This window comes from Aegilops tauschii, chromosome 2, assembly GCF_002575655.3.
Source record: "Aegilops tauschii subsp. strangulata cultivar AL8/78 chromosome 2, Aet v6.0, whole genome shotgun sequence".
NCBI lineage: Eukaryota > Viridiplantae > Streptophyta > Magnoliopsida > Poales > Poaceae > Aegilops > Aegilops tauschii.
In genome coordinates, this window is record NC_053036.3 from 570,893,908 (window position 1) to 570,919,731 (window position 25,824).

Below are 25,824 nucleotides of genomic sequence, written 5' to 3' on the forward strand. Positions count from 1 at the left end.
CCTTGATGTAAAATCGCGGCCGAACATGCAGATGTGTTGACCACGGACCCATCCGCCGGCACGACCCAGGACAGCTCGGCCGGAGGCGCGAATGCCAGCTTCGAGCGCGGCGGAAACCATGGCCAAGTCGCGGAGGCCAGCGCGCAGCCATGGCCAGCTCGCCTGGAATGGAAGCTCGCGCGACGGCAGCCATGGCCAGGTCGCGGAGGCCAGCGCGCAGCCATGGCCAACTCGCCCAAAATGGAAGCTCGCGCGGAGGCCAGCTTCGAGGGCGGCGGTCGCCGGCGAGCTTGCCCGGCGACGCGGAGTCCAGCCAGCGCGGCGGCTAGCTTGCTCGGCGGTGCGGCGGCAGCTCGCCCACAGCCGGCCCGGCGACACTACACATACAAAGTGTTTGTAGAAATGTCCCAGTGAACACGTGGGTCCCATCTGTCATAACGGTCAATGTAGCGGGGTTGACTATTATTATCATGTCAATGCTTACGGTGGGCCAACCCTGTCATAATCACGCTTAAACGAGTCGAATCGGCCACTTTTCCGACTTGGTAGTTTTTAGGCAAAGATTAGAACAAAAATGGTAGTTTTCCGCACAAATTTGTAAAGTGGTAGTTTATAGGCACAGTTTCACGAATTGTGGTAGTTTTTGTTAAATACCCGATTATCTGGGGTTGCGGGACCGCGATCGCTGGAGCGCCGCAACCCCGCGATGATGAGAGGTGGAATGGAATGGAAGGGCTATTCGTCTCAAATCACCGGTTGGTCTTTATATACTAGATCGGAAGCGCGCCTTGGCGCGCGTTGCCTGGCTCGGCACGGTGACTCGCCGTCTAAAACTTCAATATAACAAAGCGTTTAGAACATCCAAAGGAAATTAGAGTAACCGCTGAGGATAAATGTGTTCAGTATATATCACAAACAATACAAAGATATATCAAGAGCAAGGTATAGTTGCTGCCTAGGATAGCCGAGTTTAATATAGGGCATGCAGATCAAATATATACCAAAAAAAAGTGTAGTTGTTGCCCAGGATAACCGCAATTTCACTGCAGATCATAAAGTCAAAATTTGTACCAAAAGCAAAGCACAATGTTTGCTGAGGACAACTAATTTACATCGAGTAGTACAAAACATAAAGAGATAAATTCTATAAACATAGCCAAGTAGTTCATATCAGCAAGTGTAAGAATAAGTGTTACAGTAGATGTTGTATCTGCTTATAAACACAATGAGATAACAGACAATTGGAAACGATGTTCTGGAAACATCGATATCAACGGTACCTTATAGCTGATCATTATTGATAACTCTACTTTCTCTTTCCAAGTTCTGAGGCAAAGCTAATTAGTATTGGATAATACTTGACAGGCTTCATCATCCTAATGATAAATATGAAAACTATAAATAATATCACAATTAGCCGTTGGTGTTATTATCGCTAACTGAACCGGTGAACCCGGTACAGGCTCAAACATACCAGCTGAAGACAACGAATCACCTTACCAAGGTAGATAACATTTGAAGCCTATCTCTGTGACTAAAAGCAAAATCTTCACAGCTCGCCAAAGTCTGACTACAAAATCAGTAAAAATGAACGTTACCACAAAAGTGATGTGTAATTCTACCACAAAATAATGCGTGTAAGTACAACTCAGGGGACCTCATACGTCAGTCTTAACCAAAGCAAGCATTCCTCTTCAAAGAATTATTACAGAAGTTGCACATCACACATATCGGAGGAATGCACAGAACAAATGGGCTGTGAGAAACTATGGCTCGCGGAAGTTCAGGTGATAAAAACACACGGTTCGACAGTTCAGCAGCTGCTCAGATAACCGAATCCTCTACTCTACCCACAACCTAGCGCTAGCAATTGGCAGCTAATGCTATTCGCGGTTAACCAAGAGAGTATCTTGTGAAAATACATTAATAGCATGTCAATGATAATGAACTTCTGACGATATCAATTAGGCATCCACACTATATGGGCACACCACATGAAGTAAATTTTGTGTTTATATAGACAGTCATCGAAGAAGAAACAGGGAGGAGGAGGAGCGAACTGTGGTGAGATAGCTGTACCTGCTTGAGCCGGCCCCTCCTCTTGGAGAGGACGATGGTCTGGTCATTGAGCTTCTCCCAGGCGCCGTCCATGAAGCAGATCCCGACGATCGGCGGACTTCTTGCCGCTGGCCAGGTGGCACTACTTATCCACGCTAAGGAGTGACTTGATCACCGCGCCGATGCTGCTGTCCTCCTAGTTACGCGACACTTTGGAAGTTAACAGACATTACATGAAGGGTCACAGCGCAAGTACTGGCATTTCACATAACAGAGAAGGCCACACATTGCAGTACTGCACATGAATAGCCAGCCAGGCACATAGTGATACCTTAGTAATGGTATTTGGTGGAGTAATACTTGGGAGTAATCACCAGAGCTCAGGCAAATACTTGTGATGGTAAGGTGGCTCGGCAATAGTACTGCAAATAGAAAGGGCACCGTCAGAACATCAGTTTTCAGCTAATTAAGCCAGGTGAGAACGAACAATTAGATTGTAATTACATACTAAGATGAAAGCAGAAACAAATATTACGCAAAAACTACATAAAAATTAGATAGCAAATAATTTTAAGCTTGTAATGACATACCAAACCACAATCTAAGCAGTACGCTATTATTACAGCCCAGAAGGCAGTGGTTCAAAAGATTATATAAGCAAACATATGCTGTTTAGAAAGAAAGAGCACTAAAGGGTCGATACATCCATGAAGCAACTGCAACTTGGTCTTCATTTATCACAGTATATCCTACTCTTCTCCAAGATCAGCTCTATCTTCTTTGTGAAATAACTCCTTCACAATGTTGCATGGTACAATATCATTACGTCAACATTCTGTACAGCTGTACTCACCTTTCCTTTGAATTTTTACATTAGGTGTCTTCTACTGTTGGTATTTTGTGTCTTTGTGAAGTGCTGGTAGCATCTAGTGGCCGGAAATGATTCACAAAACAATATGAGTCTAAACTGATACAGTATATTTCATTGAAAGTTTCAGAAGCATGGTCTGTTATTGTTTAACTTCTTATTCTCTGCTCCTAGTACCACGTCCTCATGTTGGGTGTGAACAATAGACCCCGGAGTTCGCCCTTGGAGACAAAAGGCAAATGGATGCCATCGACGGCTACGCAGAAACAACTGGCGAGTCACTCCCCGTCCACGAACATCCCATATCGCGGTCCCCAATAATGGAGGATGGCGTGATGGTGGAAGTAGCGCTAAACCTGCCTGACAGCTAGTGTGTCCTCTTCATCCCGTTTGTGAATTAGTGAGGACTAAGATGAGATAGAGCGTGGCGTGAGATGTCCTTGGCTGCTGGTCGTGCTTTCAAATAGTGTGTCTATCATAAGCTCATATAACACGGGGCAAAGATACAGATTGTTCAGGCAGTACTAGGAGAAGCGCATAGTCAAAAGACAGTATATACTATATAGCTCATAGAGAAATGTTTGATAACAGTGTCGCTCCTTCTTGGTAGCCAGGTATTGCAAATGATGCATCTTATTCTTCATCATATTTGTAAAATTTTACAGGAACAAACTACAGGGCACTGGAGCAGCATATTTTTTTCAATGTTTCCTTTGGTAGCAGAAAAGTAAAAATACCTTGTTGGGCCCTCAAGTAGTAAAAGGCATCACTGCCCTTGCGTGCATATCGTGGTTAAATTCGTCCAGAGCCTATTTTTAGAGGCTAAATCTATGGCTCTGCCCTTGAACCTGCATCATACAAAGGAACCACTTGTTAAAAGATACAGAGAAAGGTTTTCCATGGATGCCTAATGGCCTTTAACGATGTTGGGCATTTAAAAGTATTACCTCTATCTCTTTATGCCATGAAACAAGTGATGTTGCAGCATCATTGTCCTTTCCCTGCATCTTTATTTCCAGTTCTTCCACTCTACCTTCATAAGTAGGTCTGTTGATCAATCATCTGCGACTTCAATGGAAATCATGCAGCAAGACTCATCAAGAAATAATCATCATTATATTCTCACAATATCAAGTCTACAGCAAGTAATCAGGAAAAAAACATGAACAAACAGAGGATGCAAGAGGGAGGAGGGAGAGGGTGAGGAAAGAGAGGGAGGGAGGAAGGAGTGGTCGCTACCTGCCTTTGGACGGGTCGCCGGCGCAGCTTCGGGCGGCGGCGTTGCTAGGCGGGAGCGGCTGCTCCAGGGAGGGAGGCGCTGCTGGGCGGGAGCAACTCCTCCAGGGAGGGAGGCGCTGCTGGGCTCCTGTACCGGCGGCGGGGCAGCGGAGGCGTCGTCCTGCAAGGCGCGTCGCGACGGCGGGCTGGCGGTGGTGTAGGCAGGCTGCGGCACCGTCCGGATCAAGGGGGGCGAGGCCTCCCCCCCTCGCCCGCGGCCCCGTCCCGGTCGGCTGCGCGTCGTAGCCCCGAAAGACGCGGAGGTGGAGGAAACTGGAGGAGAGGCGCAGGATCTCGGGCTTGATGTGCGCTATCTCGACGTCAGCGCCGTCCTCCTCGCGCTCCGGGGGCGGGCAGTGGTTCTCCTGCTCGTCCCTATGCACGAGCGTGCGGTGCAGCGGCGGCCGGCCGGGCGAAGGAGATGATGACGGTGTGGGGCTGGACCTGGTGGTAGACGACGGCGACAACGCCGGTCGGATCAGAGGAATCGACCCCCCCAAGGGGCTCCCCACTGGCCACGGGAGAGAAGGTGAGGGCCGGGGATGGGGAGAGGGTGGGGGCGCGGTGGCGGTGGTGGTGGATGACGGCGAAGACGCCGGGGAAGTGGGCGGCGGGGGTGTGAGCGGGGCGGCGGCGATGTGGGCGGGGCGGCGAGGTCTGAGGGAGGGAGAGGGAGGGGAGAGGGCGAGGCGAGCGGGAGCTGGGACGCGGGAGGACGAGGGAGGGGGCGCGAGTCCGAGGTGGGGAGCGGCTAGGTCATCTCCACGCGAGCCGTCGCATTTTATACACCTGCAGGCGAAATGACGAAAATGCCCTTGTGGGGGCGCTGGAATTACGCGCGGTGGCACGAAACGGGAGTAACTGTTCATTGTAGCAGTAGCTCCGAGTCGATCCGAAGGCGCAGGTGATTCGGGAGCTCCATCTGACGGTCCAAAACGCATCAAGTAACCGATCCGACGGCCGAGAGTCGCTAAGCTCTGAGAAGGCCCATGTTCTCCCAACTAACATATTGCTGGATGGGCTTCTGATGGGCTTTCCATGATATAGGGAGCCCATTTTTTACATGAAAGAATTTTTTTCATGGTAATACGTGTCTCATTCATATCATAAAGAACAAAGTACAAGTCACGTAAAGACCGACATGACAAAACCGAAAAGATAACAGAACATCTCTGAGCTTGACACCAACGCCCGTCACCTGCCTCCGACACCACCACAACAGCCACCGAAGAAAAGAATGACGAATCACCTCCTCACCCGAGCTCGACACGGCTCCATCGCTGATATGCAGCTTTGCGGACCTTCAAGGTGGCTCACCAAAAGTGAAGCCCTTACCGTTGAACGAATCAGACCGGGGCAACACCCCAGACACGCCATCGAACTCCAGATCTGGCACCCCACCACGACTAAAATTCCGAAGGAGGAAACCATATCTGCCATCCACGAACCACGAGCCCAGCACATGCTCCGTCTTCTAGATGTCGTCGATGCAGACCACAAATCTGCATCCGCTCCTAAACTACCTCCTAAGCTCCGCACCGACGCTGGAGCAAACGCCGTCGCAACGGCGGAGCCCGAGGACACAGGTCCACCACGAGGATGCCGCCGCCACGCCATCCTTGCTTGAACAGACTGGTTTCCAAATCCATCCCCAACCATAGAACCGATGGCCTCGTCAGAGAAGGATCCGAAGAATCTTATTCAGTATTGTCATCGTAGCCGCCGAAGCAAATACGATGAACAATCTAAAAACCTAGACTACGAAAGAGTAAAAGCGATCCACACGCGTGGATCCGGCGACCCCCCTCACCACAGACGACCGAGGTCGCCGGCGGAGGGGAGCCGCCGGAGAGCGGCGTTGGAAGATCGGCCTCCCCTGGCGGCGGCTAGGGTTCCAGCCGCTAGGGACGAGAGGAAAACACATGAAAGAAATTCCTTCGGGGATATTCAAGAAGATATAGTATTTTTGTCTAAAAAAGATAAAGTATTTTTTAACACAGTACAGACGCAAGCGCTCATACATACGCGCATATACTCACCTCTATGAACGCACACATGCACATCCTACCCCTATGAGCACCTGCGAGAGCCTGAGCCGGTATATCATCTTGAGATTTACGAAGTCATCGTAGGCGCCTCGTCGTCGACGGGAACGTCCCCTCCCACTGAAAGCGTATAGCCGGAAATTCTGAAATGAATTCAGGAATAATTTGAGCACAAGGACTTGAACCCTGATGGGCCGGGGATACCACTGTCCCTGTAACTATCCAGCCACATGTTCATTCGTAAAAAAATGGAGTATTTGATTCTAAAAAAAGACTATTTGAAATTATCCCACTGGTCGTATTAACAAATTTTGCCCTAATGTGCACACGCGACATGAAAGACAAATGCATGCAACATATTACAAAAAAGGCATCCAACAACAAAAGAAAAATTGCAACATAAAAGCTACCATTCATATCAAACATTCAATTTCGTCTAAAAAAATACCAAACATTCAAAATCATTGCAGTATAACGTGGATTTCTATTGAAAGAACATGCGGTGCCCCCATGTTTGGTTTTGGTAATTGATGACAATCTCTATGGACTAATGGTTGCCTTGAGTTATATTTAAAGGATTTGTCCATAGGCATTTCTTGAAGTCCATGTGTTGGTTTCAAGGAGTTTATGTGGTGACCAAGGTGTTATTAAGGAATTATCCAAAGATTGGTCATGTGAGAGTTGAGCTTATTGCAAGCATGTCTTGAAGAAGAAGATTGTGTGATCATTCATGTTTACCTTCAAGACATCATCCAAATGAAGAGAGTTGGAAAGAGTCAAGGTTGATCAAGACTAAGTCAAGAGTGAATCAAGTTGATCAACACATAAAGCGCACAAGATGTACCGAGGGATCAAGCGATCCCATGGTATGGTAAGCATTGTCAATTACGCTTTGTGTACTAACCCATGGTCTTCGTGAGAGTTCTTTGTGGGGTTAGGTTGCGGTGTGCAAGTTCAAGTGAAGCGGGCAAGTTCAAGTGAAGCGGGCAAGTTCAAGTAAAGCATCACGAAGAGATCAAATGCTTGAAGCCATTGTGGTGACAATGGACTTGTGAAGATGTGCGGAAGGGTGGCTCACCCATAGTGGAGTATGGGGGAGCAATCAACTAGTCTTCATCGAGCCAACGCAATCAAGAAATGTGGTCCATCTTGAGGGAGTCAAGATCGTCATCATCTAGCTCAAGTGGACCATGTGCAAGGCAAAGGTTTGCTCTTGATAGGTTTTCTATTTTACCGGTCTCATGATGGTAGTTGGGAGACCGGGTTATAGGATCGATTGCCGTACTATCAAGGGGGGCTCTCGATGAGTAGCTTGATCGTATCGTTCATAGAGAGCTCAAACCATTGCATCCTTGCATCATCTTTATTGGTTCTTGTTTGGTTCTTCTCTTTGTGAGTTTGGGAGCTTATGGTCATCTTGATGACAAGCTCGAGTTCATCGAAAACGGAGTTCACTCGCATCTTCTATGATGTTTTCGATGTTGGAGGTTATGCCGGTTCTTCTCGGTTGGAGGTTTCACTCCTCTATTTGTTGGCATACCTCCCCTGCCTCTTCTTACTATAACCAGTCGCTGTTTTGATGCTACTCATCGTCTTGTATCCAACAAGCTTGAGTTTGCTCAATTCGGAGCTCATATGAAGAAGTTTTGGCAGTTCTGTTTTTCTCCCTGCGGTAGTACCGCGGTGGCAGCGGTAGTACCGCTCCAGTACCGCTCTACTACCGCCTCGATTTTGGGTCTGCTCTTTTCGTGTCGGGTTCAGCGGTAGTCGCGCGGCAGTAAGGCACGGTAGTTCCGCCTATAAGCGGTAGTACCGCTCCAGTCGAGCGGCAGTACCGCTACTGCACTACTGCCACCGTACTCTGCTCTGTCCTGCCTCCTTTTGTCCCATGTTCTGCTCCTCCAGCGGTAGTACCGCTTATCGTCGGTACTACCGCCCCAAGGTTCTTGTTTTGTTGCTCCTTTTCACCGCTTCTTCCGCCCGAGCGGTAGTACCGCTCGTGGAGCGGTAGTACCGCTCGTGTGCGGGCTGAGCACTTAACGGTTGGATTTTCCCCCTCCTATAAAAGGGGGTCTTCTTCCCCAATGAACCTTATCCTTTGAGCTCGTGTTCTTCCCCCATTGTTGACCTTCTTCGAGCTTGCTAACTCTCAATCCCTCCATGGATTCTTACTAGTTTTTGAGGGAAAAGAGAGAGGAGATCTAGATCCACATTTCAACCAATCACTTTCTCCTCTATGTGAGGGGAACCCCTTGGATCTAGATCTTGGAGTTCTTGGTGTTCTCCTTCTTGTTCTTTCTCTCATTTTCCTCCCTAGCATTAGTTGCTTCGGTGGGATTTGAGAGAGAAGGACTTGGGAACTCCGTGTGCCCTTGCCATTGCATTTGGTGCATCGGTTTGAGTTCTCCACGGTGATACGTGGAAGTTACAAGTTGAGAAGCTTATTACTCTTGGGTGCTTGGTACCCTTGAGCTTGTTCCTCTTGGGTGCTTGGGCGCCCTAGACGGTTGGTGGTGTTCGGAGCTCAATCATTGTGGAAGCTCCAGGCAAGCGTCGGGGTCTCCAATTAGGTTGTGGAGATCGCCCCGAGCAATTTGACGGGTTCCGGTGACCGCCCCCAAGGGTTGCCAAAGTGTACGGGTTCGGTGACCGCCCCCAAGGGTTGCCATTTGTACGGCTTCGGTGACCGCCCTCAAGGGTCCCTTAGTGGAATCACGGCCTCTTGCATTGTGCGAGGGCGTGAGGAGATTACGGTGGCCCTAGTGGCTTCTTGGGGAGCATTGTGCCTCCACACCGCTCCAAACGGAGATTAGCATCCGCAAGGGTGTGAACTTCGGGATACATCGTCGTCTCCGCGTGCCTCGGTTATCTCTTACCCGAGGCCTTTACTTATGCACTTTACTTTGTGATAGGCATATTGTTTCTTATCATATATCTTGCTATCACTTAGTTGTTTACCTTGCTTAGCATAAGTTGTTGGTGCACATAGGTGAGCCTAGTTGTTTTAGGTTTTGTGCTTGTCAAATTAACCGTTAGGTTTATTCTGCATTTGTTCAAGCCTCAACCGTAATTATTTAAAAGCGCCTATTCACCCCCCTCTAGGCAACATCCACGATCTTTCATCTATGTAATAATAAACTACATATGCGAATGCGGTTTGTCGAAACAACATTCACAATATCATAAAATCCTAAAAAGTCACTAACCTTAAACCATCAACATAGAGGCACCAAATTCGATGACTCTGGCTCGACGAGCACATATCCACCTTGCTGGAACCCTATCCAAGCTATATTAGGCAACCTTGGATCCATTCCATGCAGACCCAACATCTTCCTTGGAGCCCAGGAGCGTGACCTCACAGTCCACCACGAGTTATCCATGGTACTTGGGAGGAGGAGCCATTCATAAAAGAGACACATGGGGACGCGAAGAAGCTTCGTAAGGGCATGAGATTTAGAGCCTAGTGGGGGATGGGCCCAGGGAGAGACGCGGGCACATACGAGCCTACATACAAATAAGTAAAACCCTTTTTTTTCTCACATGAGAGTGGTCGAGTTTTTCTCTCGGTTGGTTCCGTAGGATCGACACCATATTTTGAGGGTGTGGTGCGTAATGTACTACAAACTAGATGATACCGCGCACGCTGCTGCGGGAACCGTTTGCAATACATTTTAATGTGATTTGATTGTGTAGAATATAAAAATTTAGAACAACAACATGTGAACCAACTTAAAAATACATATGACTTATTATATTTGATTATGTATTATAAAATAATTATTGAATATAATTATAATAATAGAATGAATAATAGTTTTCCATGCATGGTTAAATGTGGTGGTGCATCTTTTCAAACGCATGGTTGCATGTTAAGGTGAACCTTATCCAATCCATAATTGTATGGCGATGTGGCATGCTTGCATGTTGAGATAAATAAGTTAGTGGATAGACTCCTAGTTTACTCGTCAAGAACATTGAGTAACATTTCCCGAGCAAAAGAAAATCACAAAGGATTCTATGCAACTAGTTCAGATCATTTGATCTGCATGCGCTATAATATTAGAGGTAGAGATACTTGTGGCAATTGTTCCTTCCCCTACTATAGCCCAATGAGAGGCGGAAAAAAGGCAAATAAGCTCCCTCATCTCACCATAGGCCAGACATTAGGTTCCCTCCCCATCCACCAACAGGAGGGGTGTGGGAGCCATGGATCTGCGATTCCGCAATGTAAACAATAGTTTTAGGGTTTTGATTGACAACGCTATGGTGGCAGAGTCCAACAACTGCTTGACTACACGTGTGCGAAGGACTTTGTTGCTTCAGCAGCGACGTAATTCCATATGCGGCAACCATGGACATGCCGTTGTTGCATCGAGGTCTGAGAAGGCGGAGGATTCCAATGAAGTCCGATATGCAACTGGTGTTTTTTTAGTGTTTGTTTGGTAACACTATATCTCTTTTTAACACATAGCTTCACTCTTTTGCGAAAAATGTAAAAAAAAAGAACATACTTTCCAAAATTTTTTGGATGATCCCACAAAGCTATATAGCAGGTTCCACCACTAGCGACTAGCTAGTTCATAAAAAAATTGAATATAATCGCAATAAAGTGCACATACTTTTTGTAATAGTATTACTACACTTAGGTTTTAAACCTAACATTATATTTGAGTTTAATGCAACTCTTAGTTTCACAGGAAAGACTGATGGAATGAAACCGACAATGTATTTTGAAACCATATACGAAAGGTGTATGGACACTTGAATCTGTGGAATTTTACACGTCTACTAGGGGTGTGGACGTCACACTTGGCGTAGAGCAATCAAGAGATAACTACTTTGTTTAAACAACAGGGCAGGATGACCGAGACATCGACCAAATTAGGAACTTCAACATCTGGTACACATGGACTAGTCTTGTCCATAAACATATATCGACTTTGACATGGACAATGGGCCATTTGAATTAACAAGAGCGTACATCTATTACCCTTTCGAGATGCACTAGTTTTATTGTTTGAACTAAAAAGGAAAAAGGAATTCTTATTCTGTTTTTGTGTTTCATATACAGCCTTTGTTTTTTCACCAAAATGTAGCCATACAATTTATTTAGTAATCTCCACACCAAATCCAGGGGCGTACACACAACCGCCAACACGACCCGTTCCCCACCACGGGCGTTCCCTGATACACGAGCACCCAAACACGACGGTACAAACCGCACGTGTAACCGCCAGCTGGCCCTTAAAACGCTCGTGGCCCCCGCGCGACAGCGTCTGGAGAAAGAAATTATCGTCCGTTGCTGCTGTGCAGGTACGCCAGACGGGTGACTGTAGCGGCCTAGCGGGGCGTGGATCCTCCCCCCGGATCGAATCTCCCTGCCGCCAGTGCGACTCCGCAACGGCTCACGGACGCGTGGGCCGCACACAGTCGCGCGGACCCACCGCCAGTGGATGACGAGGACTACAGCCTTTTTGCTCTGGCCGACGCCCGCGCCGGTCCGAGCTCTCCGCCCACTCCCAGCCCCACTCGCCACGTCATGGCTCTCCGAAACGCACCCATCCCACCCATCCCAACCACACCGGCACGCGGGTCCCGCAAACCGCATGGCCCCACGCGGCAGAGACCGCGCAGCGTTTTAAAGGACCGAGGTACGTGCGGCAATGAGTGACTGTAACGCACCCTCCCCGCTGGCAAAACCTCCGGCGGCACCGAGGTATCCAGCACCACCTCACTGGCACGGGGGACCCGCGGCATACCGGGCCCGCGTGGCAGGGAGACGGCCGCATATACCCGCACACCTGGGCGGAGACTCCCCAGCCCAGCGCCCCATGCCGCATCGAGACAGACGAAGCCCAGCAAGCAGCGGCAATAGCCGAGTAGATTATTCTCCCCAAAGTCTCTCTCGCGATCGAACCCTCGCCCCCCCGTCTCGTCTAGCCTCCCCACACCCACACACCCCGTCTCCTCCTCCCCCCGCTCCTCATCCCGCGATTGGCGAATTCGATCGAGGGTTTCCCCGCCCCAGGCGCCCCCGGATCCAGCTCCACGGCGCCAGCTCTCCGGAGATGCCCCAGATCGCGTGAGAGAGGGCTGCTCACCCGCTGCTGCTGGTTTCCCCCTCTCGCCAGCCGCCGCCGCCGCCGCCGCCACGACGACCACCAGCTGGACCTCTCCGCTGCGCCTCCGCTGGCGTCCGGTGAGAAACTCCGCTCCTCCCTCCGGCCGAGCGAGCTCCCGGCCGCTCCCGGCTCGGTAGTATGTGCCCGCCCAGTTCGGGCCGCGCCGGGCGGTGCTTGTGATGTGATGTGTTTGGCCGCGGGCTTCGATTCGATGCGTCGGAGATGGGGGATGACAGCGGGTTTGGTTTGCGTAACTGGAAGCTAGTTGGGGGATGACAGCGGTTTGCGTTTGTGCGCCTACTTTATTGCGTGTCCGAGTTGAGTGGGTGGGGGCGGCTGTGGCGTTGTTGTGTGTGTGTGTCAGTCATCCGCTTTAGCGGTTTCGCTTTCGGGGATTGGTGCTTGCGGTGCTGGAGGCTCGTAGGATTCCCTGCCTTTTTTAAGCGGTTCGGCTTTGGAGTTCGGAGATGCGGAGTGGGGAGTTTGGGGGCATGGTATCTATTTTAGCTGAGTTGATTGATGCGCTTTTGTGCTTCGCTTACCAAGTTGATGCGATCAGTCCCAGGTTCCCTAGTTTGTTGCCTTCGCCCTTTCTGCTTCGAGGAGTAGCTGTGTGGTTCTGTAAGAAGACCATGGTGGGTTGGCTGTGGCTCTAGGTGCACTTGTGTGAGGATTTGGAGTCTGGGCATTTGGGGAATGCATTTTTGCTGTGAGTTGGGTGTTTGTGAGTAGGAGGTGCTGGTTAATACAACGCGGTTACCATTTTGGGGGGACTTTCTGCTCTCAACTTCTTCAGGGTTTTTAGTTTTGCTGGTATTTCTGGTTGTGCTTGCAGGGGGGTCTGTTTGGCCTCTTCGGTCCATGTTCTGATTTGAGGTTTTTTCCCTTTAGTATCTATCGAAATATCTTAAGTTATAAATACCAAAATACAAACAATGGGTCGATTGTAGTGTGTGAAGGACATGCATGATAACTACCAAAGCTGACTCTTCTTCATCAATTGAAGTATTGAACTTATTACTCCGTCTCATCTCACAATCAACTATTTCAGGGTCTATTCTGAACTGGACATGAATCAGCTTACAAAGTGGACATCTGAGCATTAAATCTGCTTGGTTTGTGAGACTGTGAGGGAGCTGGATTCCGACATAATTTGTTGTTGTGCAAGATGTTTTGGCATGTACCTGGACTTTCTGCCGCATCACCGGTGAGGGCTTGCACTTTTGGTTATATCTTGTGTAGGGAACAATATGGAGTTTTGATTTAATGGACATTTTTCTAATTCTTTCAGGTGGATACTATTTTAGACAAGGAAAATTTTAAGTTGGAAGACCTTCTTGACGAGGATGAAATAATCCAGGAGTGCAAAGCACTGAACACCCGCCTAATTAATTTGTATGTTTTCTCTAACACTGTTTCGTTGTGTTGTTTTTCCGTTTCTCCGAGCTGTATTTTAACATTTATATTTTATTTGAATCTCTTCATTTGCTGATATTGTTTTAACTTTGCTTATGTATGATTATCTATATATAGGTACTTAGTATGATTGCTATGCATGTTTCTGTGCTCAAATCCTAATATTTGTGTTAAATTTGGCCTAAAGTTACTACTTGAGCTTTGACTTGAAGTCGACTGCTTATATGATTATCTCTAAATCTTATTTAATCAACCAAATGGAGTTTCACCCTTTTAACTCACTGGTCACTGTTTTGTTACCTGGACTGGTCAATGTTTATGCTCCAGAAGATGAAAAGCCATGTATCATTAGCAGGAAATAATGTTAATATGTATTTGAGATACTATAATTATGAGAGCACTGTATGATATATACAATAAACTATCTGTTCATTTTGGATGTTGTAGTTTGCGAGACAAAGTTCAAGTCGAGTTACTGCTCCGCTACATTGTGGAGGAGACACCTGATGATGCTGAAAAGAAGAGGATATTTAGGTATAGCAAGGCTAATTTATAGCACCATTTCATCCTTTGTCCTAACATGAACTTCGCTCACTATGATTAGTGCCTGGTTTGCAGATTTCCTTTTATAGCTTGTGAAATATTCATATGTGAAGTGGATGTCATCTTGAAGACATTAGTGGAGGATGAAGATGTATGTCTTGCATTTAGCTTTCTATTCGTCTTGATGCAATAATGTTCTCTTAGCATGGTGTAATTCCTTTCTTCTGCAACTGATTAGTTGTGCTGTCTGTGCAGCTTATGAATTTACTTTTCTCCTTCCTGAAACCTGACCATCCTCATGGGACTTTATTGGCTGGCTACTTTGGCAAGGTATTTATATGCAATCATTGACTAGACTACTGGGCGATTTTGGTCTCTCTCTCGCTGATTAAATGGCAATGCCCTCATTTTTATCCTGACATTTTAAGTGGACATCACTGTACTGCTTTCCAGGTTGTTATTTGCTTGATGATGCGAAAGACACTCCCACTTATGAATTATGTGAAGGTTTGTATAGTGTCATCTCTTCTTTTGTTTGTCCATAAGTTATCACCCATGTCAGCCATTTGTGTACCTTAATTATGCATTAGTACGTATCATGATGAATACTGGTTGTTGTATGTTCAGCATACAATTGAATTATGTGGGAGTTTTATGCTGATGCTGCAACAGCTTCTCTAGAGTAGCCAGCTTATACCAGAATCAGTGACTTAGCATGTAGTAATAGAACCAAACACTAGTCGATTACTGGAAACGGTAAGTGTATTTGTACGCACATCTTAGTTTTACAACTGTTCGAGGCTTAAACATCTGTAAAGCATTTCTGGCATCTCCTTTTTACGTGTGTATTTTATTTATATTTGTGGAGGAGTATCCATATCATTTATTTTCTCTTTATGTGCATTTCATTCTAGCATTTAAATTTTTGTGTGCTGTTGTTTTTCTCCTGCAGAGCCATCCTGAAATAGTTAGTCAACTTGTTGATCTTATTGGGATTACTTCTATCATGGAGGTTTGTTTACTACAATCATATTTGCCCCATCTATCAGTGGTTCCGACACTGAAAAAGCAACCCCTGGGCCTACATGCCAGTGATACACTCAGTATACTTTGTGTTTTGAGTAAGATTAATTAAATCCTCCCAGAAAATTTGATAGTTTGTTGGTCCGTATTGCAGGTGTTGATTCGCTTAATCGGCGCTGATGAAACTATGTATTCAAGTTATGCGGATTCAATGCAATGGTTAGATGACATACAAGTCCTTGAGATGATTGTTGACAAGTTCAGCTCATCCGTAAGAACTAAAGATTACTTTTAGCATCCAACCATGTCAATTGTTCACCTGTACTGTTTATTGGATTTTCAAACTATTTCAAAATTGTCCCTGCTGATGTTTGTCCGCACCATGCTACTCCTTAAGAAATGATGTGCCCTGAAAGGCTAGCCTTTTGCATATAAATTGATTAGCCAAAGTGCCATTGTTCTCCAAAAGCACCATTTGTGAGTTAGCTGAAAATTGAATAATCTTTTCTAGCAGAAATTCGCTCAAAATTCAACGTATCACTAACATATGTTATGTATATCTGATGCCTAAGGATTGATTTGACTTGGGTTTATCTATGCTTATCCGTTACTTTGGCTTGGCTACAGCTCTCCAGTTTGAACTTTAATGACTGTTAACTCTTCTTTTGAAATAAATAATCACCTTCAGATGTTGCGTATTCTGTCCAGTTTCCGGTTTACATCTGCACGGTAGTTGTTGTATAGTTCTTGCTCTGCACCCATACCAATGTAAGATGTCGAACAAGCGGGCTATGCCCATGTATGTTTCACCATTCTATAGCTACACCATGTCAAGTTTGAAGGTGGCTATATGTTTTCACAAGTTATGTATGAATAGTGGTCATTCTCCACTGTTGAAATTTCTCTCATTGTTTCTAGGGGATTTGCGGTTCATGCTTTTATTGACAACGTGACTCCTTTTAATTTCCATTGCAGGATTCTGCTGAGGTTCATGCAAATGCTGCTGAAATCCTATGTGCAGTGACTAGATATGCCCCTCCAGCACTTGCTACAAAAATTTCCAGTCCTAGGTGCTTAATATTTGTGCTCTCTTACATTGTAATACTAAACATGCTATCTTGTCTTTGGATTTTTATAGTTTCATTTTGGTATTGAACACACCTCTGTGTATTCTTTTCTTTTTTACTTCGCATTTGCAGTTTTGTGGGGAGATTGTTTCATCATGCTTTTGAAGATTCAAGACCTAAATCAGTGCTGGTCCACTCACTGTCAGTGTGCATATCTTTGTTAGATCCTAAGAGACTTGTATCTGCGTCCTACCAAGCTTTCCGTAGTCAGTTAAGTCATGGAACATTGGTCACTGCAAGTCCAGAAACAGTTAACGGCATGCTGGATAGCCTTGGTCAGTGGTTGCTTTAGCTATTAAGTTTGTATATCTTTTCATGTGGAGAGACACTAGCTACAGTGCTTAAATGTTCATGATCTGCTGCTAGTTTTATATTATGTATCTTTCATGATCCATACTGAAATACAAATAGCAAATGGTACACATAATGAAGGACTAGTATAATGTCAAAAAATAAAATTGAAGGACTAGTAATTCAGCATGTGCAATGCATGTTTTACAAATATCAAGAACAAGGACAATCTAAGTATCCACCAAAGGCAATGTCTTTGTTAGTCATTGACCTGGGCAATTTGTTAAGAGAAAAAATGATTAAAGGATTAATTTCTTTTCAAGTGAAGATCAACTCTTAGCCCTCATTATGAGATAATTTGCAAAGGTCAAATTTAATTCATGAGCTATTAGATATGATTATATTGTATGGTTGAGATCATTTGTATTCTACTGAAGTTGTACCTTTTATAGTAGCACAGATATATATTATATATCTCTTTAGAGAACATGTTTTATATATATCTCAGAAATAACATGAATACTTTGTTAGTTATCTTTCAGTTTTAAATCCCACACAATTATTTGTGTCCATTCTGTCTACACTTGGTTCTGTTAAGTACTAAATATGAAGTGCGGACGCTGCCTATATTCATTACTCCTTCTGATCCAAAATAAGTGTCGCAGTTTTGACCTAAGATTAGTTCAACCTTAGTTCAAAAGTGTGACACTTATTATGGATCGGAGGGAGTAGTTGTTAAAAAAATAATGTTCAAAGAATAATATCCTTAAAGTTTCTAAATTCCTGTCCATCACTTTCAGGTGATTTGTTGAAGCTGCTTGATGTTTCATCAGCTGAAAATATTCTGCCGACAACATATGGCAGCTTACAGCCTCCTCTTGGAAAGCATCGCTTGAAGGTATGTGCTGCTTAATTTGTTTAGATGTACTGCTTTGAACTAGTCATAAATCGAGCATGTACTGCTTTGTAGACATTTGAGCTATTATTAGTCATATGGCTACTTATATGTTTCTTTACTCCGCAAGGTAATTGCTATGCTTTCGATGTTATTATTGATGGTGGTTATTTTCCCTTTTCAGATTGTTGAGTTCATCTCTGTCCTACTGTCTATTGGTAGTGAAGTTGCTGAAATGCGTTTGATCGACCTAGGAGCAATCAAGCATGTTATAAATCTGTTTTTTGAGTAAGTTACACACTGCAATCTGCTTCACATAATCTTGTTAAAGAGCTGACAAAGAATTCACCATCAGGTACCCTTTCAACAATTTTTTGCACCATCATGTGGAGAACATCATCGTTTCCTGTTTAGAGAGTAAACAGGATCATCTGATTGCGCATGTTCTTGATGAATGTGAACTTGTTACAAGAATTTTAGAAGCTGAGAAGAACTCTGCTCTGTCAATAGATTTAACTAAGGTACAATATAGTATGTCACTGTTGATTTCTTACTCTGAACCAGCTGATGGTTCTATTACTTTTCCCGCTGAATTATTCATTTATTACTCTCTTTGCAGCGTACCCTATCTTCAGAGGGAAGAACTCCACCAAGGGTTGGATTTGTTGGTCATATTACACGCATAGCCAACAAGCTCATTCAGCTGGCCAACAGCAACAGCACAATACAGTCACATTTGCAGGTTTAAATTTAATTGTGGATGGAAATTTTGCTACTATTTCCCTTGCTAGTTATTTAATGGATCCCTTGTGTGATGGGCACTATAGTAGACATGCAATAACATCTTGACATATCTTGCAAAAATTTCTTTGTGTATTTACCTTGTCGCTATTATATGGCCTGCACTGAGCTTTGGTTGAGCCCATTACATTGAACTTTGTTACACTTGATTGGATTGCAGCAAAATTCTGGTTGGACTGAGTGGCATGCTAGTATCCTAACAAAGCGTAACGCGGTAGAAAATGTTTACCAATGGGCTTGTGGGTAAGTATCACCTGACTTCTGTTTTATGTAACCATCTTCTGTAGCTCTGTATTTGCATGTTTTTTTATCGAATCGTACGTTCTGTGTTGAGTTCTCCTTTTTTCATGGCTTCCATATGAATCATAATGCTGTGCTCTGTTAAATGAAAATGATACACGCCAGTATGATTTGTCTTAAGAATGTGATGCGTTTAAGTGCATCAGTGCTGCCCTGATCTCCAAAAGTGTATTATGCATATTTATTGACTTGTCAGTCACTCACTTTTGTCAGAGGAACTTTTGTCAGTAATGTTGTGTTTCTGCTCATTTAGGCTGCCTGAATTGTTGATTTTGGTTGCAAACAGTTGTCATAATTTTTTGCTCCATAGCTACTGCCTACTGCCCTGTTGTTCTGCTTTTTTATTTAGATGGACATATGACTATTCTTTATGATCAAATTGCACATCGAAGCTTGTGTGAATGACACTGCTTCAACAAAACTTCTGCTACGACACAATTGCACGAAAGAAAAATACTGTGATGTTTCACTTTTAATAATAATGAGTTGAAGGTGACCGAGTTTTCCTAAAATAGAGGAACCACTATTCTTGTAACCCATGCCTTTCATCTATGTTTTTTGGGTGTTATTCCAGTGTCCAGACTTCATGTATGTGCTTAACTTGCTTTGTTAAATGTCCTGCATTATATGGGGAAAGTCATCTGCTGAAATATTTCTTTGGTCAGCCGGCCGACATCAATGCAGGATCGAGGTAGGGACAGCGACGACGAAGACTTCCGAGATAGGGACTATGATGTGGCTGCACTTGCTAGCAATCTGAGCCAGGCATTCAAATATGGTATTTACCCTAGTGAAGATGTTGACGAGGTCAGTATTTTCTTCTGAAGTACCACTAGTTCTGTCAAGTATAGCTAATCACTTAGTATAGAACAGTCGTATTTGATCCCTTGATTTAGCATGTATTTTTTAGATCTTTCATACTCATCTAATTTGTATAATGGGTCAGTTTTTGTGAGTACTTCTTTAGATAATACTCCCTCCGCTTCTAAATATAAGTATTTTTAGAGATTTCAATATGAACTACATACGGATGTATATAGACATACTTTAGAGTGTAGATTCACTCATTTTGCTCTGTATGTGGTCCATATTGGAATCTCTAAAAAGACTTGTATTTAGGAACTGAGGGAGTACTAGAATAGTATATATGCAGACTTATTGCTGTTTAATAATGTAGTATATGGACCAGTGTTTGTTCCAAATTCTAACATTTCCTACAACGTGTAAAGCTAAATTTATGTATTAGATCTTCAGCGTATAGTGATATTCTATCGATTATGAGCTTACACAGTACATGCTATGTTCAGATTCATCTGATGAATAACTCTTTTGTGGGTATGTATGCAGGCTCAAGCATCACAAGAGCGGGATGATGAGGTATGCTCACCTTTGCTTGCTTAAGTTCATGTACCATTATGTACAGTATCCGATAACATGACAATATCACATTTTGCTTGCTTAAGTTCATGCACTATTATATACTCCCTCCGTCCGAAAAAGCTTGTCTCTTAGATGGATGAATCTAGCACCAAGTTAGTGTTAGATACATCCATTTGAAAGATGAGGTTGGGACAAGCTTTTTCGGACGGAGGGAGTACTAGTATCTGATAGCATGACAATATTTATATTTCCTGGTACATGTGATGTGATTGTCTGTTTTGGTTGTTACTATCTGCTGTAGGATGTGTATTTTGATGATGAAGCTGCTGAAGTAGTTATTAACTCTCTTCGTCTTGGTGACGATCCTGATAGGTATTTTCTTGTCCATGCAAATTGGCTATATCTTTTCGCAAGTACTCCCTCCGTTCCAAAATAGATGACCCAACTTTGTACTAACTTTGTAGTACAAAGTTGGGTCATCTATTTTGGAACGGAGGGAGTACATTCCATTTGGTGTCGGCAAAATGAACTGGCTGATGAAAAATATGCTTTGCAGTGGCTCCCTGTTTACAAACTCCAATTGGTTTGCGTTTGATGAGGATAAAGCACTGAATGATGGCCCAGAAGCTTCCCTTTCAGCAAATTTGGAGTCGCCTTCACCAAATGTGGATGATGACGATATGGATGAAGTCGTTCTTGGTGACCCTATAGATGACACAAAAGGCTCGGATTCACTTTTAGCAACCTCTGACAGGGACTTAAATGAAGGGTCTGGTCAAACAGTACTGTCAAACGGCCCTGTTGATAAATTGGAAAATGACATCAGACCATCAACTCCTGATGTAAAAGAGAGTCCAGCTGAGTGTGTTGAATGGACGGAGGAAGATGCTGAACCTGGCGAGGTATCAGAGAATACTGCCGTTCCATGTAGTGAAACTGGAAGTGAGAAGGTGATGGATGCCACTGATGGCGGTATGCCTGGTACAGGACAAGTAGAAGAACAAGGAAGTGAGAATTTGGTTGAATCCTCGGCTCCTGATACCACAGTAGAAAAGACATTACCACATTCGCCGGATGTCAATTCAACTGGCCATTCTGAACCAGCTGATGGAAGCGCTAATGTGGAATCTCCCCTGGCTGAGCAGAAGCAGGAAAAGGAGGAAAGTCAGGAGAAATAAAGTGGATCCGGGGGTAGCCGTATATCACAGTTTTGTTCACCATGGTGCTCGATGCCGGGATGGCTTGTGATCTCATGGAGGTGCAGTGCAGGTGCTTGGGGAACCGGCGAGGCCATTCTTGTCTAAATAGCTCAGGGGCTGATGTATTGATATTCTGCTGTACAATTTGCATTAGATTGCCCTGCCTTGCGCCCAAGATGCAAAAGTGGTCGCTTGAATTGAACATGGTCTAGTCGAGCTGCTCGAGCTTGTCTTACCTCAGAATTTTTTGGAGGTCTGTTGTTATGGTGTCACTGTACTCGGTCTGTTGGCGGCATATGGCGCAGCATGTTGATAAAGTAGACATCTCTTTCTTTCTGCAATCACGGTGCCGGGTTGTACTGTGTCGCGTCCGGTAAATAACTGATTATTGGTGATATCCGGTTCTGATACTTGTTCATTATTCCTCTAGGTGGTGCTATTATTAGTAGTACTAAAATTTTGACTGGAATTCAGACAGCAGATTATTATTCTCGTATGCACAATATGTAATACTATGGATACCATTTTTGTTTTTCTAAGTGCTTTTTACTCGCTGTGTCCGTTCAACCTATTGATTTTTCTCATAATTGTTTTCAAATCAAATGTCTGCCAGGCCACATGAATCGAACCTGTGATTGTGGCGATGCAGCGAACAGTTCGTGTTTATGACATGATTAGCATGAACATTTGCAAAAGAATAGGGTAACAAGTTACAGGTCGTTTTACTTCACTAGTCACTCACTTCCCCCCTTTTATTCGACACAAATTATTCATACAGATCAACGGTGACATCACTCGTCGATGATGTACTGCACGTCAAATGCGGCGACCGAGCAGGGACAAAGCCACCACGATCGCCAAAAATCCCACCGTCGCCTCCCGTCGAGTACGTGCTTCTGGTCGTGGCGCGGCGAAGTAACGGATCTCTCTCACCAACGACGGCAAGCAGCTACGGCATCAGAATCGGCAGCTGGTGCAGGAGAACCAGCTCTTCTTCTGCGGACAAAAGTTCGTGGCGTCAATGCACGCGATAAACCAAAGCACGCCCGTTGCGCGCGGAGAGAACGCAAGCACGTACGTACCTTGGACCGTTTGGGTGTCGCCACCCTGGCGTACTGGTAGCCGTTGCCGGTTTTGATGGTGCCGTAGCGGCCGTCGGCGTTCCTCAAGGCCGGCGGGATGCCCGGCCTCCCGGGGCCAGCGGTCGTCTTCTTGTCGTCGCGGGCTCTCTGGAATATGACGGTGAAGCCGTCGGCCGTGGCCGGGTTCTTCACGTCCCACTCCCCGAACTTGGGCAGCGACCGGCCCTTGTTCTGCGCGTAGTGTCCGGATTTCTTGCCCACACACACGACAGGGGAACCAACCACGTCAACCACGGATCAATTGTATGTACCGCCCGAACCAGAAATACAGTATAACGCGCACGCACCGTGGGGTTGTTCGCCATGGCCATCGAGCTAGCCCGCGCGAGTAGGAAGGATTCAGACGACTGCCCGACTGGCCGCCGGGCACGAGGCGAAGGAGATCGAAGGCGAGGAGGATGCCGCGACCACCAGGAGAGAATTGGAGGTGGAAATGAACGGGAGGGTGGTGATCGAGGTGGAGGGGAGGCCCCTCGTTTTATACTCCGGCCGTTCTTGGAGCGGGGGAACCTCGTCCGTTCCTTTCCCGCGCAAAATAGTCTGGCGGCGTCTCCCTCGGAACCGGGCTTCGGGACCTTCCTCACCGGCCGTCCAGGAGCGCCGTGCAAATGGACGATGCGCTGCAAACTGCATGTGGCACGTTGTTTTTTCCACCTCTAATAATGGACGCGACGAGGCAGGCCTCTTTTCATTGGGGAAATTGATGGCTTGCCCCTTTTAACCAGTTTACACTATTTTTTTTTCATAAATAATTTGGATTGCGTACCACATGTGTCACGTGGTAACCAGTTTACACTATTTTTCATATAATACAGCTGAACTGATTACCAAAATACCCATTGAATAAAAGCTGTCCAAAATGGTTGAACTGAATCGATTTTCGATTCACAAGAACTAGCTTTGTCCGTTCTTTGCACTTCTCTGTTCGTCCCCAACCCCGGCGGCTCGCTGTCCTGCTCCTCTGCCCTCGCCTGTTGGACGCCCGGCCTGTCATGTTGTGCTCACTCTCCCCGTGATGTGCAGTGATGGCTACGGCCCTCTCCTGAGTTGTGTTGCTGCTGGATCGTCGCCGGGTGCCATAGTCGCGGCATGCCATAGCCGTTGATGTTGTTGCAGACGCGAGCAATGCGTCGGGCGTCGTTGTCCTCAATACAACAAGTAGACTCCGGCTCAGGTAGTATTATCCTTCTCCACCCATGATTTTCCGGAGACCAAGTGCTCAAGCGGCCAAGAACATCGTTTTCAGTCTTTTTTCCTGTCTTGTTAGGGTTTGTGTCCTGCTCGGAAAGGCGAGACGACGGCTGCTCCCTGAAGATGTAATAAAGGTCTTCCCGCCTAGCCCCCGTTCCGGCAGTGCATCTAGCATCGTTGGTGGGCGTGTGAAGGTGTGTCTCCGGTGGATCTATCTTTGGTGGATTTGCTCGGATCTCGTCGTTGTTCGTCTACGTTCTTGTGTCTTCGGGTTAAATCCTTCCAACCTACGTTATTCTTCATCGGCGGCGGTTGCTATTCTGGTGCGCTGGTCCTATGGGGCCTTAGCACGACGACTTTCCGACTGTCTACTACAACAAGTTGTGCCCGACTCGAGCGATGAAGGGGTGATGACGGCGGCGCGCCTTTGGCTCGCTTCAGTGCTCGTAGTCGTCGTTAGGTGGTCTATGGATCTGGATGTAATTTTTATTTCTGGTGTTCGTTGTACTGTTATGATTGAAGATGTATAGATTGAAAGTTTTTCCGTAAAAAAAAAGAAAAAGAACACAAAGCTTGCTTTCAAGGCCAAGAAAAGTGATTGTGTGCTCGTAGTCGTCAGTAGATATAAGGTTGAAGAAAGTGTTGAGGAAGAAGTCGACACATCATGCATGGTAAATGACTTTGAAGAAGACTTGACCTTCTTGGTCAAAAAGTATCCGGGCACCATGGCAAACGGGGAATAATATCAAGGGAAGATCCTTTGTGAGAAGGAAATGCTACAATTATGATAGCCCAATACACTTTGTTCATGACTGTTCCTGACAGCTACTCCCTTATACGTTCTCCAAACTTGAAATACTACGGCACAAAAATTGGAAATCCAAACTAGAGACACCACAAGAACACACAGATGACAAATCCCTACGTGAGTAGTTGTAAATCAAATGGAGGTGTAAATTTTGTCCATCATCACTTCAACATGGACTTGTCCTTTTTTTCTTCAAAAAAGCTTAGGATTCCTCTGCCTCCCGCCGGTCCGCCTCATCTCTGATGGCCCCAGGGCCATGGAGACACGATGGATCGTGGCCCTTGCCGCCAGGAGGGATCTTGTGCCGTTTTTAGGCGTTTTTGTGGGTACATTTAGGTTTTATGTCCTACTAGACCATATAGGCGCGCGTTGCCGCGCCCGTCCATTTTAAGAGTAACAATAGAGTTGTTTGAGAAATGTTGAGTTGTCATAACATATCATAAAATTCGTATGGTTCAAAATATCATATACGAAAACGCCCAAAAGGGAGATATAATTTATCTTGCACAATGTAATATAGACTATAAATCAATCCTAATGTTTATGTTCCCTAAAGAGAATCTCATTTCTAAAAAGAGGTTATTTTTGTACAACGCAACACATGCAATAATAGTATGAGGGATGGGCAAGAGAGGCTCAAATTACCAACAATCTAGCGAGTCGGCATATAAAGGGATCGCCTCCTTCTGAATCAGTAAAATGATGCATGGAGACCTCGCTGGAGCTTGCCTACATCATCGTATGACCACATGACACTAATCCTTTTTCACCGTGGAAAAATGAACAATAGTGAAATGCAAATGCCAGCACATGGTAAATACTAAGATGAACTAACTCTTTGATGTCTTAAGGATATAAACCACCTATGCTCTATGTCGCTACAATGCTACCTCTGATCATCCCCGTGGCAGCTATAAAAGGCCCAATCAAATTGTAAAGAAGGAAAGATAAGATAAACATCATAGAAGTAGAAAGAAACTGAGGCACATACATTCAATACAAAGGTTGCCAAGCCTATCAGTGAATATAGGCACCATAGCTTCTTATCTTTCCAAGGAAATAGAAACAAACACTTGAAACAGAGGAAATAAAAATTATTCATTATCAGAAAAAACCGGGAGGTTTCATACTTCATACCTTACAGTAGGGCAATACCTGACATTGGTTTTCTCAAAATTGCGCTTGGAGATTTGTGTTACTTCTTCCATGTTAAGTATTCTATGGTAAGTAAATCCAGTTCGCGGTGCCAAGAATATGGAGATCAAATGAACTGAGGTAGCATATGCACTGCAGAAGAGTATATATTTTTCTTGTCAGATCGAATGACATTCGGG

General features: G+C 45.2%; 2 protein-coding genes across 4 annotated transcripts; one reads left to right on the plus strand and one right to left on the minus strand.

The window, feature by feature from the left end:
- The first annotated feature begins 12,070 nt into the window (after nucleotides 1–12,070).
- On the plus strand, nucleotides 12,071–21,898 carry LOC109786149 (uncharacterized). 3 transcript variants are annotated; one of them, XM_020344734.4, is made up of 20 exons: nucleotides 12,071–12,451; nucleotides 13,426–13,581; nucleotides 13,666–13,769; nucleotides 14,238–14,324; nucleotides 14,409–14,484; nucleotides 14,589–14,663; nucleotides 14,787–14,840; nucleotides 15,286–15,345; nucleotides 15,511–15,627; nucleotides 16,332–16,426; nucleotides 16,556–16,758; nucleotides 17,575–17,672; nucleotides 17,854–17,957; nucleotides 18,025–18,190; nucleotides 18,289–18,411; nucleotides 18,631–18,713; nucleotides 19,436–19,577; nucleotides 20,118–20,147; nucleotides 20,452–20,522; nucleotides 20,707–21,898. In XM_020344734.4, the coding sequence occupies exons 2-20, from the start codon at nucleotides 13,543–13,545 to the stop codon at nucleotides 21,326–21,328; spliced, it is 2,349 nt and encodes a 782-aa protein (XP_020200323.1). In that variant the 5' UTR covers nucleotides 12,071–12,451; nucleotides 13,426–13,542; the 3' UTR covers nucleotides 21,329–21,898. The 3 variants fall into 3 exon arrangements, 2 of the variants coding, with proteins under 2 accessions (XP_020200323.1, XP_073365125.1); XR_012203326.1 differs by having other exon boundaries at nucleotides 12,076–12,451; nucleotides 19,436–19,721; nucleotides 19,898–20,147; XM_073509024.1 differs by lacking the exon at nucleotides 12,071–12,451 and adding an exon at nucleotides 12,844–13,009.
- Nucleotides 21,899–22,189: 291 nt separating this feature from the next.
- On the minus strand, nucleotides 22,190–22,924 carry LOC109786150 (protein NOI4-like). The gene is made up of 3 exons (XM_020344735.4): nucleotides 22,779–22,924; nucleotides 22,432–22,683; nucleotides 22,190–22,345 (listed from the first exon to the last, which is right to left on the minus strand). Exons 1-3 carry the CDS (start codon nucleotides 22,800–22,802, stop codon nucleotides 22,307–22,309), a joined length of 315 nt encoding a protein of 104 aa, XP_020200324.1. The 5' UTR covers nucleotides 22,803–22,924; the 3' UTR covers nucleotides 22,190–22,306.
- Between the last annotated feature and the right edge of the window lie 2,900 nt (nucleotides 22,925–25,824).

Bases quoted from the DNA above. Each gene is read 5' to 3' on its own strand.
- LOC109786149 (XM_020344734.4), top strand. From the start codon at position 13,543: ATGTTTTGGCATGTACCTGGACTTTCTGCCGCATCACCG. The intron at 13,582-13,665 runs GTGAGGGCTTGC...TAATTCTTTCAG, and splicing joins GACTTTCTGCCGCATCACCG to GTGGATACTATTTTAGACAA. The intron at 19,578-20,117 runs GTCAGTATTTTC...GTATGTATGCAG, and splicing joins CTAGTGAAGATGTTGACGAG to GCTCAAGCATCACAAGAGCG.
- LOC109786150 (XM_020344735.4), bottom strand. From the start codon at position 22,802: ATGGCCATGGCGAACAACCCCACG. The intron at 22,684-22,778 runs GTGCGTGCGCGT...TGTGTGGGCAAG, and splicing joins CCATGGCGAACAACCCCACG to AAATCCGGACACTACGCGCA. The intron at 22,346-22,431 runs GTACGTACGTGC...TTTTGTCCGCAG, and splicing joins CGACACCCAAACGGTCCAAG to AAGAAGAGCTGGTTCTCCTG.